The sequence below is a fragment of the Tachysurus vachellii genome, chromosome 5 (genome assembly GCF_030014155.1).
Source record: "Tachysurus vachellii isolate PV-2020 chromosome 5, HZAU_Pvac_v1, whole genome shotgun sequence".
Lineage (NCBI taxonomy): Eukaryota > Metazoa > Chordata > Actinopteri > Siluriformes > Bagridae > Tachysurus > Tachysurus vachellii.
The window spans coordinates 1677501-1695000 of NC_083464.1; the positions used below are offsets into that span (position 1 = coordinate 1677501).

The following is a 17500-nucleotide window of genomic DNA, read 5'->3' on the forward strand; positions in this document are numbered from 1 at the left end:
GATACTTAAACTCCTCCACTTGAGGCAGGAGCTCTCCACCAACCTGAAGGGGGCAAGCCACCCTTTTCCGGCTGAGAACCATGGCCTCGGACTTGGAGGTGCTGATTCTCATCTCCGCCGCTTCACACTCGGCTGCAAACCGTCCCAGTGCACGCTGAAGGTCCTGATTCGATGACGCCAACAGGACAACATCAATTGCAAAAAGCAGTAAGTCAGACTAATACAGGTTTAGTCTTTTGGATTTGAAACTCCTTATCTTTCCGTCTGCAGAGGGTTTGTGTCAGAGGGGTTATGTCTGAGTCTGATGAGCTCATTGTGAGCAATGGATGCCCACAAGGTTGTGCCCTTTCCCCTGTGTTATTTTCCCTTTATACAAATGATTTTACAATTAATGAGGAACATTTAAAATTATTTAAGCATGCAGATGATATGGCCTTAGTTGGCCTACTGGATAAAACTAACCCTGCACTGGACATGAACTACTTAGAGTATATTAAAGATCTTGAAACATGGTGTTGTTTTAATCAATTAGAAATCAATGTGGCCAAAAGAAATAATCATGGGCAAAAAAATAGACACGAAATTTGAGCAAATTTCACTCAAGTGACAAGAAGTTGAGACTGTGGAAGGTTCTCAATATCTTGGATCGATTCTGGAGTCCCAGATGAGTTTTACTGATAATACAGAGTACAGAGTACAAGATGTTCACAGCGACTTTTTCTTCTCAGATGGCTCAGTGGTCTTGGTGTCAGTCAGCACGTATACATCTATTAGTGTTTGTACTTTCACCTTACCGCCTGATATGAGCATTTAAACTGTAAAATGAAGAATAAACTCTCCAGAGTTGTCAATGGCAACCAAAATTGATTGTTGGCAGGACACAGAAGCCCTTATTAACACAACTGTATGCAGAAAGAACAAAGAAGAAGGTAAGAAGCATTCAAGCAGATGTTTCTCACCCTGTCTCTGGTCAGTCTGAGCCTATGAAATCTGGAAGGCGATACAGGGTTCCCTCAGCACATAAAAACATGTTTAATAGGTCTTTTATCCCAAATGCTATTACATTTCTTAATTTTCTTGATTGATAAAAGAAGTGTAATCTGAGATACTGTGATGTGATAATGTGATATTCTAATGGATATTGGTCTTTGTTTTTATGCGTTATTTTTCGTTTTTTTTTTTTTTTTTCTTACTTTTAAGTGATGGTGAGCCAAAGAAAAATTTCCACCTTGGTGGACAATAAAGACATACAATACAATACAATACAATACAATACTTTCTTCAATACAATAGCATGCTTTCTTCATAAGTATTATGTTCTGCATTATAATTGTGAGGACAGTTTGTCACACTGTTTACATTTTCACAAAACTTCACTTGAATGATCACCACTTCCTGACACAGACTAGGGAGCCATCCAGCCTGCAACCGCTTGCCCCCGATGGGAGAGGAAATCTGCCAGCCTTCTGCACCCCTGGCCTGTGGACCAACTCGAACTTAAGAGGCTGGAGCCCCATATACCAATGAGGGATCTGCGCATTGACATCCTTCATGCAATGGAGACACTGAAATAAATTATGGTCCAAACGGAGAGTGAAGAACATTCCCAAAGGTTCTTCACTTTGTAATTTCTAACTTTGTAATTTCTATTCTAAATTATTATAGGTCTGTAAAGGTGTCCATTGATAAGAGCACTATACAAATAAAATTGAATAGAATTAAAATGTGGTATATCAAGTGAGGCAGGGCATTCAAACCAATGAGACAATTGTTAGTGCCACAAAGCAGTTAGGAATTGTTTTTTTTCGCAGCTCATCATAATGACATGACCGAGCAATTGAGGACATGACAAAACACTAAATTGTCTAATGGCCCTTTTCTATTGGGAGCATTTGTAGCGATGTTTAAAGGCGGTGTGCAACATGTCATGAATGTTATCTGGTGAATCTGCTGGCCACCCGAAAAGTTCCATTGTGCCCATTACCAGTAAATAAGGACTTCATTAAAGAATTGGTTTTGTTCTGAGCCCCGGCAAAGTTCCAGTGGCTCATGGACATAATCCTCCGACTGCACACTGTGTACGCCGCTGCCAATTAGATCATATCAATATTATCATATTAATATCAGAGTGTGCAAATGATGTACAGCACAGTGTGGTTCTCTCCCTCTGGTATCTGGAACAACACGGGCCCCAGTCCCCTGTCTGATGCGTCTATCTGTAAAAGAAGAAAACGAGAAAAGTTCGAGTTTATCTTTTACCACTGTGAAAGCCTGTTGGCATGATGGCATGGTTGTTGTGAGTCTCGCCTGCTTCAGTGCTCTCAGGACAGCCCTCAGATGCTGCATGTGTCATTACTTTAAATATTGATATGATCTAATTGGCAGCAGCGTACACAGTGTACAACATTCCTTTAGTGGATAAAAAAGAAAAAAGTCGCCCAAATGACAGAAAACAAATAAAGGCAATTTACTTTAGGGATTAAACTTTATTATAACAGTAACATAGAAAACTGCAGCTTCCTTTTTTTGCGGAAAAAATGCATGTCACTAAAATCCAGAGGTGGGTAGATTAGCCAAAAATTGTACTCAAGTAAAAGTACTGTTACTTCAGAATAATATGACTCAAGTAAAAGTAAAAAGTAGACATCCAAATAATTACTTGAATAAGAGTAAAAAAGTACTTGGTGAAAAAACTACTCAAGTACTGAGTAACTGTTGAGTAACGTCTGATTTATTTTTTAACACAAGACAACAATCAGACAGACAAAAATACAAAATAATCTTTAGGCAAATTAATGCTCATCCAATCAATAAAATAAATTCAAATTAATTAATTACAAAATAGCTTAAATTAAAATAATTCAGGTAAATTCATGTACTTAATAATAAAATAATAATAAATAAAAAATAAATATGCACAAGTAACACAAATTTCCAAACCTTTATACTTTTTTACCAGGCAGAACTAGAACGAGGCAGGCCATAAATTCTCATAAACTGTGTGTGTGTCTCCAGTGACAGAACAACAGAAGGAAACACACACACACACACACACACACACACACACACACACACACACACACACACACACACATTTCATTTCTTTTGTGTTGTGATTGTTGCACATTTGATGCCTTGATGAAAGGGCAATAATAATGAAATACATCTCTACTCCTTTAATTAATCTCAGGAAGCCTCTAGAACTTTCCTTAGTTTCAGGTAAACTAAAGCTTCTGGTTGTAAATCTGTTTTTGTTTCTCAAAATATCTTCCTTCATGTTCATCAGAACACAGAGATTTATACAGGTTTGTAACAACATGAGAGTGAGTAAATGATGACAGAATTTTCATTTTAAGTGAACTATCCCTTTAAATGTGTGTGTTCGGCGCTGTAAGAAACGACACGTCTGACGTCATCTGTTTGTCGGCTCTTGCGGCGCTGAGTAAAGTTGAGCATAAAAAAACTCGACAAAACTGTTGTGTCACTAACTAACGCGTCCCGCCGCTGAGATCGAGTATAGTAACGTGACGAGACTGAACAACTACGTTTGATTGGTGAAACACAGTCACGTGGTAGAGCCTTAGCGGAAGTTTCTATATCTGTCAAAATTAAACATTAAAACTTATGTAGAAAACCAAAGAGGTAAAAAAAGAAAAGTAACGAGCTCATTGTAGCCTAATGTAGCGGAGTAAGAGTACAGTTTCTTCTTCACAAATCTACTCAAGTAAAAGTAAAAAGTATAGTGATTTAAAACTACTCCTAGAAGTATCATTTTTTCAAAAACTTACTCAAGTAAATGTAACTGAGTAAATGGAACTCGTTACTACTGACCTCTGAGAAACTCCTAGGTAAGTGTCATGCGTTAAAATAATTACAGTTTTCAGCTCAGAGATTTACACAATAATAATAATAATAATAATAATAATAAAGAACTTAATTTTTCAGACTAATTCTACTTAAAGTTGACTTGACAAAAAAGTTTACTCAAAGCAAAACCCTATTAAAGTCTAGCACAACAATACTCCATGGTTTAACAAGAAACAACACAATAAACAACAACAAATAAATTAGAAAATGCTTTTCTTCCTCCATTTTTTAACCCAAAACCAGGACCAGAAGTGATACTGAACTTCTTCCCATCGCCTCCCAACACATTACCAACTGTGTGTGTGTGTGCTGTGAGGTGCACTAACACAGGACTTATTAAGGTCAGGTACAGGTATTAAGGTGTTAGTGGAGGCTGAACGTGTTATTTTTTATATTTATATTTACAGATCATTATCCAGTAGATGGTCTTTAAAGGCCTTTATGACTTGGTCCTCACCCATGTCACATTACTGAATTTTTCACTGAAGAATGGATCTCCGTGCTCTCCTGAGTCTTGTCTAGTGTCCTTACATACTAGCAGGCTCTACTAGTCATCACAGATACCTTGGGTGGAGTCTACAGTGGTGCTGCTCTAATCCCTCTTGTTACAGTGGCCTAGTTTTCTTTTAACCAGTCTTTAATGTAGTGATTCATCCTTGTCCTTCTCTCTCCATGCTGGCTGAGCATGGTTCACCTGCCAGGTTGTTACAGCTTTTCCAGACTCAGAGTTCCTTTGGCTCTTGGTGCACCAACACCACTCACTCTCACTCACTCATTTTCTACCACTTATCCGAACTACCTCAGGTCACGGGGAGCCTGTGCCTATATCAGGCATCATTGGGCATTTACAGCATTTAGCAGACACCCTTATCCAGAGTGACTTACAACAGGGGCCCAGCAGTGGCAGCTTGGTGGACCTGGGGTTCGAACCCATGACCTTCCAAGCCCAACACCTTAACCACTGAGCTACCACATCCCACAAAGAGCTTACAGCACCTGGTATTCCCAGGCAGTCACCTATCCAAGTACTAACCAGGTTAGATCGGGCGCTCTCAGAGTGGAATGGCCGTAAGCATCAAGACAGGACTGGACGGAGTGCCAACCCATCACAGGGCACACACACACACACACACACACTCATTCACTCACACAATCACACACTACGGACAATTTTCCAGAGATGCCAATCAACCTACCATGCATGTCTTTGGACCGGGGGAGGAAACCGGAGTACCCGAAGGAAACCCCCGAGGCACGGGGAGAACATGCAAACTCCACACACACAAGGCGGAGGCGGGAATCGAACCCCCAACCCTGGAGGTGTGAGGCGAACGTGCTAACCACTAAGCCACCGTGCCTCCCACACCAACACCACCTTCAGTGAAATGAAGGTCAAGTTCTGATATGTACAACTGGTGGAAGGTTCTACTCTGCTGTAGTTTGGACATTATCACCAGTAATGTCATTTGATCTCCTTTAACCTGGGGTCTGTTCCAGGAAACTTGTTTTGGAATTTAGTCTGAACTTAAACTCCCAGAGTTTCTTTTCAGATTCAAGAGCAGTGGTGGCTCAAGGTTATAGATCTGAATGTCATGAGCTGCTGAAGCTGAATCATTGAACAAGACCCTTCGCCCTCGGCTGCTCTATTGTAACCTGTAATAATGACAACATTGAGATAAGTTATCCTGAGAATTTATGCTCTAAATTTATCTTACAGGTTCAGCAGAGTTTGAAAGGATCATTGGATTTGACCAGGTTATTGTTCCTGTGTGCAGAGGTACAAAGGTAAGTACTGTCTCGAGCAATATGAGAGTTCATTTGAAGTCCTAATAATGAATGAATGCAGGTATAGAAGCTGGGTGGAAAAAAACTGGGTGTGACAGACTGCTGAAAGCTGAAGTGACAAACTTCCTCTTAGTCTCCTGGAGCATGTGGAGGCACCTGTGGGCATGTGGGGGCACGTGGGTCGGGTCAGTCGTTCCTGGTGTAGAAAATTCAGCATGTTTTCTTCAATTCTGTAAAGCATTTCATTGGTTCGGATTTGGCTGTAGAGTCAAACCTGAACCTTCACAAGAAACATTCTCTCTAAAGTATTGAGTTCACCCAGAGATTCAATCTCAGCCCCTTGTCTTTTTTTTAATTCTCTCTACTGTTCTCTCCTACAATCCTAACACATCTACAGACACTTTACTGTTGAGCAGAATGTGAGATGAGAGAGAAAGGGAGAGACATGTAATATTCTCTAGCTTTGTATTGTGTGATCTCCAGACCATCCCAGGTCTTTCTGACTGCTAGTGATTCCCTGGGCCAAGAACAACACTACAGATCAGTGCCACATTCCGCATCCACTGTGGTTGTCGGATGCCCTTTCTGACGCAACCCTCCCATTTCATCCAGGATAAAATTAAGAGCAGCACTGAGAGTTAACACTTCACTGGCTGGGTTAGTTCCCTGCTCGGGAATCAAACCCAGGATTCAGAGTGTTAATAACATCAGATATAACCAAAAAAAAACAAAACAAGAAAAAAACCCAGCAGTGTCTGTGATGGAGTTTAAACTCATGACCTTCTGATCAGAAGTCCACCATCTTAACCACTGAGACAAAGCTCTGCTGACTGAGTTACTCTGTCTACAGCTTTTCAGACTGGTTTAGTTATAGAGCTGTGAAGAACAATGTCTGGTGGTGTTAAGAAACCTTTAGATGTATCGAATCCATGGACCAGACGAGGAAGGAATCCAAAGGTCTCAAAGAAACCCACGAGTCATATCGTAAAAGGGCACGTTATCAGGATCGTGTTAAATGTGAAGGTTAAAACATTGTCGTGAGGTAAATGGACTGGGGACAAATGTAGAGACCCGAGATCTCAATGCAGTATTTAGTGGCAGACAAAACACACAAAAACACAAAAATTAAAAGCAGAGGTGGGAGTAAGTCACAAGTAAGTCTCAAGTCTTAACCTTCAAGTCTCAGGCAAGTCCGAGTCAATTTTTGTGAGAGTCAAGTCAAGTCAAGTCGTAGCTTGAGTCAAGCGAGTCACTGGCAAGTCATACAGATGTTTGATGATTTAACTAAATGTATATATTAAACAAAGTTAAATCTACAGTATTTATGGACTATGAGAGTTTTATTTGCAACATAAATGATTATATGCATTTATTTTTAAAAGGTGTCCACATACAGGTGAGTTGTAAATACAATAAAAATCTAAAAATGAATAAAAATCAAAACTACAAAGAATAAGATGTAAATGTAACAGAAATAAGGCCAACATAAAAGCATGAAAAGTTTCAATACGCCTCAAACATAGCAGAAGACCATGGAAAAGTATAAATATAATAAAGTACAATAGTTTCTATGCAACCAAATGGCATTTATTGAACAGACATTCACCTTTTATTGGGACATGAACACATCCTTACATTAGAGCCTTCCTTTTTAACAACAGAATAACAACAACAATCAATCACATCAACCAAAAAACGTAAATTTTTTGTCTCACACAAATCACACAAACCTTGAAGTGAATTAACTATTGGGGGGGAGAGAGAGAGAGAGAGAGAGAGAGAGAGAGAGATGATTGGAGTGAGTGTAATTTATTAATTAAAGGACAGTTCACCTAAAAATGAAAATTCTGTCCTTTTTCTCACCCTCATGATGTTACAAACCTGTATAAATGTCTGTGTTTTGATGAACACACATGTAGATATTTTAAGGAATGTTTATAACCAAACCTTTCATGAGCCCCATTCACTTCTATAGTGGGAAAAATAATACTATAGAAGTGAATGGGGCTCATGAAAGGTTTGGATAAAAGATTTTTTTATTTTTGGGTGAACTGTCCCTTTAAATTGAATATGTGTGCATGTGCATGCGAGACAAGAATATGTCTCTGCTTGCAACTCTGAAGTTTTTTATTTTTATATTTATATTTATGTTTTTTATATATAATGTGCATCACCATAAACGATCCATACGCTTTTCACACAAAGCCTAACACTTTTTACTATGTACACTACTATTTGACCAAACATTTACACTACATTGTGCTTGCAAACAATTTAATTTGATAGAACTTTGTCATTCAATTGTGAGCGATGTGGTCGCATTCTGCTGTTCTTCTCTTCTCATCTTGCACAAAATCCCGGTACCTGAACTTAATTATTTTTGGTGTAGCGCCTTCCATGTTTCGTCACGACTGTTAAGGTTTATTAGTTAGTGCGCGCGCTCCCTCTGCTTGCCTGCTGCGTCACGTGGTTATATTACGCTCTTGTGTGCGTTTAAAAACAGATTTAAAAACAAAAATAGACAAAAAAGATAAAACAAAAACAAAAAACAAGTTATTTCGAGTCATTTAACTCAAGTCCGAGTCAAGTCTCAAGTCATGAATGTCAAGTCAAAGTCAAGTCGAGTCTTTTTTTAATATTTGTCAGGCAAGTCTCAAGTCTCAAATTTGCGACTTAAGTCTGACTCGAGTCAAGTCATATGACTCGAGTCCCCCATCTCTGCTTAAAAGCTTCAGTGACCAAAAATACAGTCTTCAGTCATAATAGTCGTAATGTCACGGACCAGAGAGCAAAACAATGATAACATACAAAATATCTGTATCTGTTTACTGTAACTACTTAACCTGTTTACTCTAAATCATGCGTTCATTTTCAGTTACACACACACAAACACACACACACACACACACACACACACACACCACCTGTCTTACACCAATAGTGGTGAGGAAAACTGGAAAACTGGGCTGTATAAATGCTCATGAGGCCACACACACACGTGCGCACACACACACACACACATACACACACACACACCACCTGTGTTTCACACAGATAGTGGTGAGGAAAACTGGAAAACTGAGCCGTATAAATGCTCACGAGGACACACACACACACACACACAACACACACACAAACCTTAACCCAGCGGTGTCCAATCTTATCCACAAAGGGCCGGTATGGTGCAGGTTTTCATTCCAACCAAGCAGAAGCCACATCTGATTCCACCTGTTTGATCAGTAGTTCTTGGCTTTTATTAGACTCTGGTGCGGCTTGAAAACCTGCACCATACCGGCCCTGTCCGGATAAGATTGGACACCGCTGCCTTAATCTAATAACAAACACAACACTAGAACTATACTGGTGGAGATGCAGCATGAAGAACAAAAAAAAAACAAAACAAGAAGAGATTTTATTATCAATAATCTAAAATGTTTTCTTTGGACAATAACTGAATATTGTTGTTACAGTTCAGTCCCTGGCCCATGATGCTGTTTTTAATTCTTTGTAATTTCTGTTCTTTTTTATTATAAAAATATTAAAATTGTAAATAAAATAAAATAATTAATAAAAATAACATTTTTATTAAAAAATAATGATATCTTATTAGCTTCCTTCAGTTTACTCCACCTTTCTGTGGCTGTTTCTGTGTCTGTGGATTTTCTTGTTCCAGATTTCCTCTAGATTGTGAAGTGTCTGATTCTGAAGCCTTGGTGTTAATGACGTCTGATTAGATAAAGTTCTGCAGTGAAAACTGAGGTCTTCTGCTTCTATGGCAGTTTGTCAATTACAGGAGTTTTGTACTTTGTTCATCGCTGCTGATTCATTAACAAAGATTATGGAAGAATACGTGATTAACAGGTTGTGTATCGATGTAGACTTCAAGCACGCACACACACACACACACACACGCACACACACTGCATGATTGCTGATGCAGATTAATATCTTGGTTGTCACCATGATACAGCACTTTACTCATCTGTGTGTGTGTGTGTGTGTGTGTGTTTATCATTCTTACTGCACACACACACGCACACACGTGATCATTGATGTGGTTTAATCTCTTGGTTCTCACCGTGATTCAGCATTTTTCTCAGCTGTGTGAGTGTGTGTGCAGTACACACACACACACACACACACATACACACACACACACACACAGTATGAGGATTAAGAGCAGATGAATCTCTGACTCAGCAGGAACACAACACACACACAGTTGTAAACACTTCCTCTGACATGACAGAGACACAATGCAGCATGATCTGTTTACAGTGGCTGCAGTGGTTGCTATGGGCAACAGTCCGTGTCCCTTACATGTATGTCATAGCCGTGTAAGACGAGACCCTCTTTAAATACTGATTTATAAAGCTGAACCTCATCATCACACCACCTGGATCTCAGCAGTGGTGAGGAAAACAGGAATACTGAGCCATGAAGATGCTCATGAGGCCACACACACACACACACACACACACACACATATATACACACACACATACACACACGCATACACATATACACACACACACACACACACATATACACACACATACACACATGCATACACATATACACGCATACACACACATACACACACATACACACATATACACACATATACACACACATACACACACACACACATACACACACACGCATACACACACATACACACACATACACACATATACACACATATACACACACATACACACACACACACACATACACACACACATATACACACACACACAGAGTGACCTGGAGTATGGGGGACAGTGTTGTTTGAGTGTTTGTGCTGGGATTGTCCCTGTTAATCTTTGGGTATTGTGTCAGTGGTTCAGTGTTGTTGGGGGTCAGTGGTTTTGGGCACTGGGTCTGGTGGTGTTTGAGTGCTCGGCTGATTGGGAGCTGTAGTGGAAGGTCCTTGAAAAGGAAGAGTCAGCTGAGCAGTAAATGTCTTGTGAGAATCATATTAATTCTTAAAGTCAAACCTGTTTGACATTCTATAACGAAACCATCATGGTTCTTTCCCTGTGTTTAATAAGAAAAAACAGGTCTGTCAATAAAAATAAAGAGCTGGAATGCAGTGACTGGGTTATAAAGGTTCATTCTTTCATTCTCAGAATATTTACGGCATGAAAGCCGAAGCTGTTTAAATTTTTTACAGTAAAGAATAAAATAACTCTGATAATAAGAGACTTTTTTAAAAGAAGACGTTCTGACACTGTTTAAACATCCTACCAACAAACCCAGTGAAACACCCGACCGTAATATACTTTATTTTTCTTCTTCTACCATTTTACCAAACAGCAGTGAACCTGTTTTTGTGCTACATAAAAAAAAAGCTAATACCAGTTATTCCAGACAGATGGAGCTTGGACACAATCACAGGTTATTATAGAAATGACACAGTAAACTAGTGGTTTTTCAACACCCTACATAACTGCTCATACCTGTCACATCATGTCTGCTGTTACAGAGCGTTACGTTACAAATAAAATACTTACGCAAGTGTCTTACAAGATTAAAACATCAAAACTCAGTAGATTAACTAGATTTGTAAAGTTCGTCACGACAAACTTTGATGTTGGCTTTTACGGTGCTTCATATTCGCAAAGTATTCGCAAAGGGCGGTGCTTTTTGGAGGCGAGTGGACATAAGGGACAGTGTTACTTTTGGCGGCAAGTGGACAGAAAGATAGGGTGCCAAAACATTTGGAGACAAGTGGAGACGAGCATGTGAACACTCCTGAGGAAGTTCCCCTCATTGGGCTGAGTGTTTTGATATGTCACATGTCCATGTAAAAAAAAGTTTTTTGATTTTGCATATTTTGGGGGCGGGGCTATGGTACAACCGAAAGGCCAGTCGGTACACCAATTTAAAAGTTTGTTCAGAGTATCACCCTAAAGGAGCTGGCCGAGTTTAGTGTAGATAGTTCAAAAGATTGCTGCATTACTGTATAAACCTCCAAAGTTTATAATGGGAGTCTATGGGAAAAAAGGCCACTTTGAGACCCGGTACAGGAAGTACCGGTACTCAGATCACTTAGAAAAGAAATAGCAACAAACTTCAGACCAGCGTCTACAACATATCCGAATTTGGTGCATGTGGCTCGAAAGCCCTAGGCCGCAGTAAATTTTATAAATTTTTGTCTAAGCTGAAATAGGAAAACATAATGCTGGCTTCTACAAAGCGACATAATTATAAATCAGGGGACGTTTATTTATTCAACACTAAAAGAAAGACAAAATTATGAATAGGCAAAATAAAAGAAATGCATATTTAATATTTTATCAAAAATATAATTATAAATAAAAAACAGGGTTTCACTATTGTGTTATTTTAAGACATCTGATTCGAGTCCCTGTAAAACCAGCTCTGTTTGTGTTTTTAACCTTGTGACATTTTTCTGTGTGAAAAGAAAAATTCCCCCTTGTGTCTCACCTGGCCAGGTGAGGCTCCACCCACCGCATAAAAGGAATGTGTATTCACTTGGCAGCTCAGTAGCTCGAAACTGTAACTCTATACACATCTCATCAAAGCTACACTCGTCTCACAGCCATGGTGAGTCTAACAATGATTTTACACAGTTTAACGATGGTTTAACTCTGCACACGGGTGCAGATAAATACACACAGGGCTCCGTTAGCTGTGTAGATACACATAATGTTGTTAAAGTGTTTCCAGTGTTTCTCTGGGAGGTTTCACTGTAACTCATCACTTCACTAAAAAACATAAACAGCTTTGACTTTCATGTCCTTCAGATTCTGAGTGAACATCATGTAGAAGGTTTGGTGAGAAGTAGTGTTATCACACACACACACACACACACACACACACAGTGAGGGTCATAATTTATTGTAATGACCACTGAACAGAATCAGAGCATGTGGTGTTGGTGCAGGGTCTGTAGAGACTCAGGCAGGTGGACGAAGGTGTGATCTGTTTATGAACAAAACCCGATCCATCAATAACCAACAGCAATCAGAATAAAGTGCAGAAACAAAGCATCAATAACCAGAAATAACAAAAAGAGGAACTGATGCATTGAGAATAAAGTGGCTTTATTACATATTTTAGAAGTTTAAAAATAATAACGCTATAAGAACTTTTTACACGAGCGTTTATTTACGGGAACATTTTGCAGCGATGTTTTATTTATTTCTTAGTTACTGCAGTAAGTTAACTGAAACCCTACAAGTACATTTACGCGTCTTTAATATTTGATCCACAGCAGTCATGCTAACTAATTATTTCATCAATTAATTGTTGTTTTTATGAAAAAAAGAAAGAAAGGGTTAATTGTGGGTCTGATTGCTTCTTTCATTCGATCTTTTTTCTTTTTTCTTTAACTTATTTATTTCAGTTTTAGTTAAAAAAAAACAAAAAACTACAGGATCATTCACACCTTCAATATTTTTAAGGAAATTTTTATTTTTTTTCCTCACAAATAATCTGAAGTAAATGTAGCTTTAATACATTTAACAGCTACAGCTGGATTTGTCTCTCTATTATTTATCTCTTTCATTGTTTCTATTTGGAAAACTCGGGGGGTGCTTTTTGTATTTATTTTATTTTATTAGTGTTCATTGTATTTATTTTATTAGTGTTTATTGTATTAATTTTATTTTATTAGACTTTATTGTATTTTACAGCTGTTGTTCATTTCTAAGTAAATAACTTCAGGATATTTTATTTCTCCAGGTATTAAAGTAATTACAGGTAAAGTTCGAGCTCTGTTATATTTTTTCAGCAGTTTTATATTTTTAACTGGACGAGTAAAAGCTCTAAGAGCTGCGAGGTGAATCAGGATGTGAGTTTAATAATAAATGAAAATAAATGAGTTCATCTGTCATGTGCATGAGATCGTATCAAGACCAAAGACCTGCCCACGGGGACACAGTGTATTTATTTACTGCATTAAATACAAAAGAGGAAACAGAAGAAAACCCTAGCACAAAGAACAACAAAACACAAGCTGAATCCAGTCGAGTTTGGAATCGCACACTACTACACAAAAGTGCACCAGAAGTGGCAGCTGCTTCAACACTACAGAGTTCAACACCTTACTACAGAGCCGTGTTCATGTCTCAGCCTCTAACGTTCATCTACACCTGAACATCTTCATTCACCTTTTCTTCAACAATGTCCTTCTTTAATGATTTAGTTTAGTCCAGGGGTGTCAAACTCATTTAGGTCTGGGGGCCGCACACAGCTTAATCTGATCTCAAGGGGGCCAGACCAGTAAACTCATAGCAAAATTATATCGAACTAACAATAAGTCAAAGAAGTGCAATAATAGTAATAATAAAAACAATAGTGAAAATAATAACAATAATAGTGCAAAGAAGAAGTAAATTATAAAAATCTTTATATTAAATGAATTACCCTTTTACAAATATATATTATGAACAACATAAGTAGTAAGTGCAATTTAAACTTTTACCCAGTTTAACATTTATTTAAGTGCATTATGCATAAAAACTGAACACAGATATTGTACAATGGCGTAAAACATTTAGTCACAGGTTTGTGGAACTTAAAAACACGGTCCTGCATGTTAACATAAATCAAACATCAAAATGTAGAAATTGTTTAAAATCCAATTTCCAATTCCGGGAAGCAATTCTGAATACATGAATTGACTCCACACCCTTAAAATCTTAAGTGGCAGCTGTTTTAAAAAAAGAAAATCTTTTTAAACAATTGTTAATTTATACGTATAATAAGCATGTATGTTTTTTAAAGTAAACCAATTTATTTTATCAATTTGCCCCTGAAACTTTTAGCCTGCACAAGTACATCGATATCAGGCATTATGTCCTGAGTAGCAGCCAATTTTAGAATCTCATTTAAGTGCTTATGTGAGAGCTTTGTTTTATTAATATTAATTTAATTAATTTATTAAATAAACTTGCTCACAAATGTAGGTAGTCCCAAACATGCACAACATTTTTGCAGCCAGTGCTGTTAATTTAGGATAGCCTGGCAGGAGACACTGATAAAATGTGTCCAAGCCCACAGAGGCAAAACTTTAGTCTCTACGCGAGTTTAAAGGTGAGACGATGAAGTGAAGCTACAAAGTTATTAAAGAGTAACAGAAAAAAAAACTAAAAATGGACTAAAAAAACAAACATATTTGACATGTTGTAAAGACGAAGCTGAGTGATTACTGACTTCAGATTGTGACACAATTTAATGAATTTAATTGAATTTATTCTCTGGATCTGGACCTGTGTAAGAAGAAGAGGATCAGATATTGTAAAGTTACAGCTGATGTCTATCAGTATTGTACCGTATTTCACATAAATGTGCTTTATATTGTATGTAAAGGGTGTAAATATACATAAGGTTTATTTTTAAGTTAATTTTAAATTAATTTCAAGCTCTAGAAATTTCGACTTTCTACACAAATGATTTGACCTCAGAACTGTGACACTTCACTCCGTTCTCTACTCTTCACCCAGAATCTTTAACGTTATACAGCGAAGGCTATCATAAATTCTTCATACATTCGTTTCAGGATCTTTTTAAAATATATTTCTGACAAACGTGTCCTCAGATCAGACGTTCTTTTTCTGTTCACATTCAGAAGGATGTTAAGATGACAGCGTTGTTAAACTGTAGGTCACTATACTTAAGGTAAATAATTAGATGAATAATGCTAGATAATGTAAGTGGAAATGAAAAGGAGAACTTTAGGAACTGTGGAGACAATGAACTGAGAAGAACTCCAGACTGCATTGTTTCTAAAAACACAAACATTTCAATGTAGAATTCTGCAGATCTGAAGAGCTAACAGTCAAACTCATAAAATATCATCCTGTTGTTTACCTCCTGCCTGTTTGTGTTTGTGTAGATGTGGTTGTATCTTCTGCTCCTGGGGTTTGTTGGGGTGTGTGAAAGCTACCCCAGTGGTCAGGTTACAGGCAGTTGTGATGGTAACATGGTTCCTAATCACGGACGTGCTGCTCAGACCAGCGCACCTCCGTACACCGTTACAACAGACAGCAACATATATAAAGAAGGAGACACCATCACAGGTAAGACACAATGTTTCACAATGACCTTCAGACGTATCACCGAAACGTTCTCAGATTTATGCAAACGGCCGACGCTGACGATCTCCTGACAGAGATCTCTGGTGGCACTGCTGAGGGTTTGAAGCTAGCACAGTTAGATTAGCGAACGGCTCTGAACTGGTTACCTTCAGTCATACAGTACACACAGCAGCTGATTCTCATCTGAACAACAAACCCAACAAATAAGAAGCTCAGGATGGATCAGATACAGATGCTGTCACTACACAACCACAGAAGACAAACTACAAACACTAATCATCAAATGAGCTTTTTATTCCGAGATAATGAGCAACAGAACACACCTGGGAGCGTACGTCATTAATCTGAGAAGTGTGACTAACACACAACGTTCACCTTGTGAGGGGTGTGTGTGTGTGTGTGTGTGTGTGTGTGTGTGAGTGTGAGGAAGATCAGTGTGTGTGTGTGTGTGTGTGTGTGAGGAAACCCAGTGTGTGTGTGTAAGTGAGTATGTGTGAGTGTGAGTGAGTGTGTGTGTGTGTGTGTGTGTGTGTGTGTGTAAGTGAGTATGTGTGAGTGTGAGTGAGTGTGTGTGTGTGTGTGTGTGTGAGGAAACCCAGTGTGTGTGTGTGTAAGTGAGTATGTGTGAGTGTGAGTGAGTGAGTGTGTGTGTGTGTGTGTGTGTGTGTGTGTGTGAGGAAACCCAGTGTGTGTGTGTGAGTGAGTGTGAGTGAGTGAGTGTGTGTGTGTGTGTGTGTGTGTGTGTGTGTGTGTGTGTGTGTGTGTGTGTGAAGAAACCCAGTGTTTGTGTGTAAGTGAGTATGTGTGAGTGAGTGTGAGTGTGTGTGTGTGTGTGTGTGTGTGTGTGTGTGTGCTGTTCCATCTTCCTCCAGGTCTTAACTATCACCTGGTTGTCCTTGAGTGGACGCATTTTAACACTCGCTGTGTGATGTGACACAGCCAGCAACACACAACACAAACAAAGCTAAAGGAGACGTTCTATCACACAACTGATAGAGAGAGAGAGAGAGAGAGAGAGAGAGAGAGAGTGAGAGAGAACACAGTATCCAGTCCTCTCTCTAGCTGAGCTTAGTTACAAAAGAGAAATATTTATGCTGAAGATTAAAAGATTTGTGTAGACAATAAGCAATAAGGAGTGGTCAGGAGTGGTCATGAGAGAATTACAACATCCTACACACACACACACACACACACACACACACACACAGTGCAAAAACAAGGACACTCAGGTAAAAGTTTCTTCATTAGGAGTTTTTTGTAGCAGAACTTTCCTCTGTGACATTAAACGTTCTCTGACCAGACGTCTGTTATTTCAGTGACTCTGAGCGCCACCACGGGGACTTTTACTGGGTTTCTCCTGGAAGCGAGGCTGGTGGGAAGCAACAGCGTTATGGGTTCCTTCAGTGTTATGAACTCTGCCGCCCAGACTCTGAGCTGTTCTGGAGTGTCCGTAAGCCTCCTACAAAAGATCTTAACACAATCTAAACAATTAACAAATCACACAAACACATTGTGGTGAAAAGAAGAAAAAAAAGCACTTTTAAAATATCGGTTTGTCCTTCAGAACTCTGCCGTCTCTCACACATCAAAAATCACCAAATCAGAAATTCAGACTAAATGGAAAGCACCAACATCTGGCAACCTCAACAACATTGAGTTCAAGTAAGAGTCCTCATTTTCTGTATGTTCTGGTGTCTGAGAAGACTTCAGTTAAATGCTGAATGTTTCTCATCATTAAACATGTAGGAAATAAAACCTGATGATATACTGAAGTGGTT

General features: G+C 38.7%; 1 protein-coding gene across 2 annotated transcripts in view; it reads left to right on the forward strand.

Moving 5' to 3' along the window:
* The first annotated feature begins 12160 nt into the window (after positions 1-12160).
* zgc:163022 (putative ferric-chelate reductase 1) overlaps positions 12161-17500 on the forward strand; it is a 15854-nt gene continuing 10514 nt past the window's right edge. For both annotated transcript variants that reach the window (XM_060869486.1, XM_060869487.1), the window contains exons 1-4: positions 12161-12225; positions 15521-15704; positions 17039-17172; positions 17287-17384. In XM_060869486.1, coding sequence (XP_060725469.1) covers positions 12223-12225; positions 15521-15704; positions 17039-17172; positions 17287-17384 — 419 coding nt within the window. In that variant the 5' untranslated portion in view covers positions 12161-12222. The remainder of the gene's footprint in view (positions 12226-15520; positions 15705-17038; positions 17173-17286; positions 17385-17500) is intronic.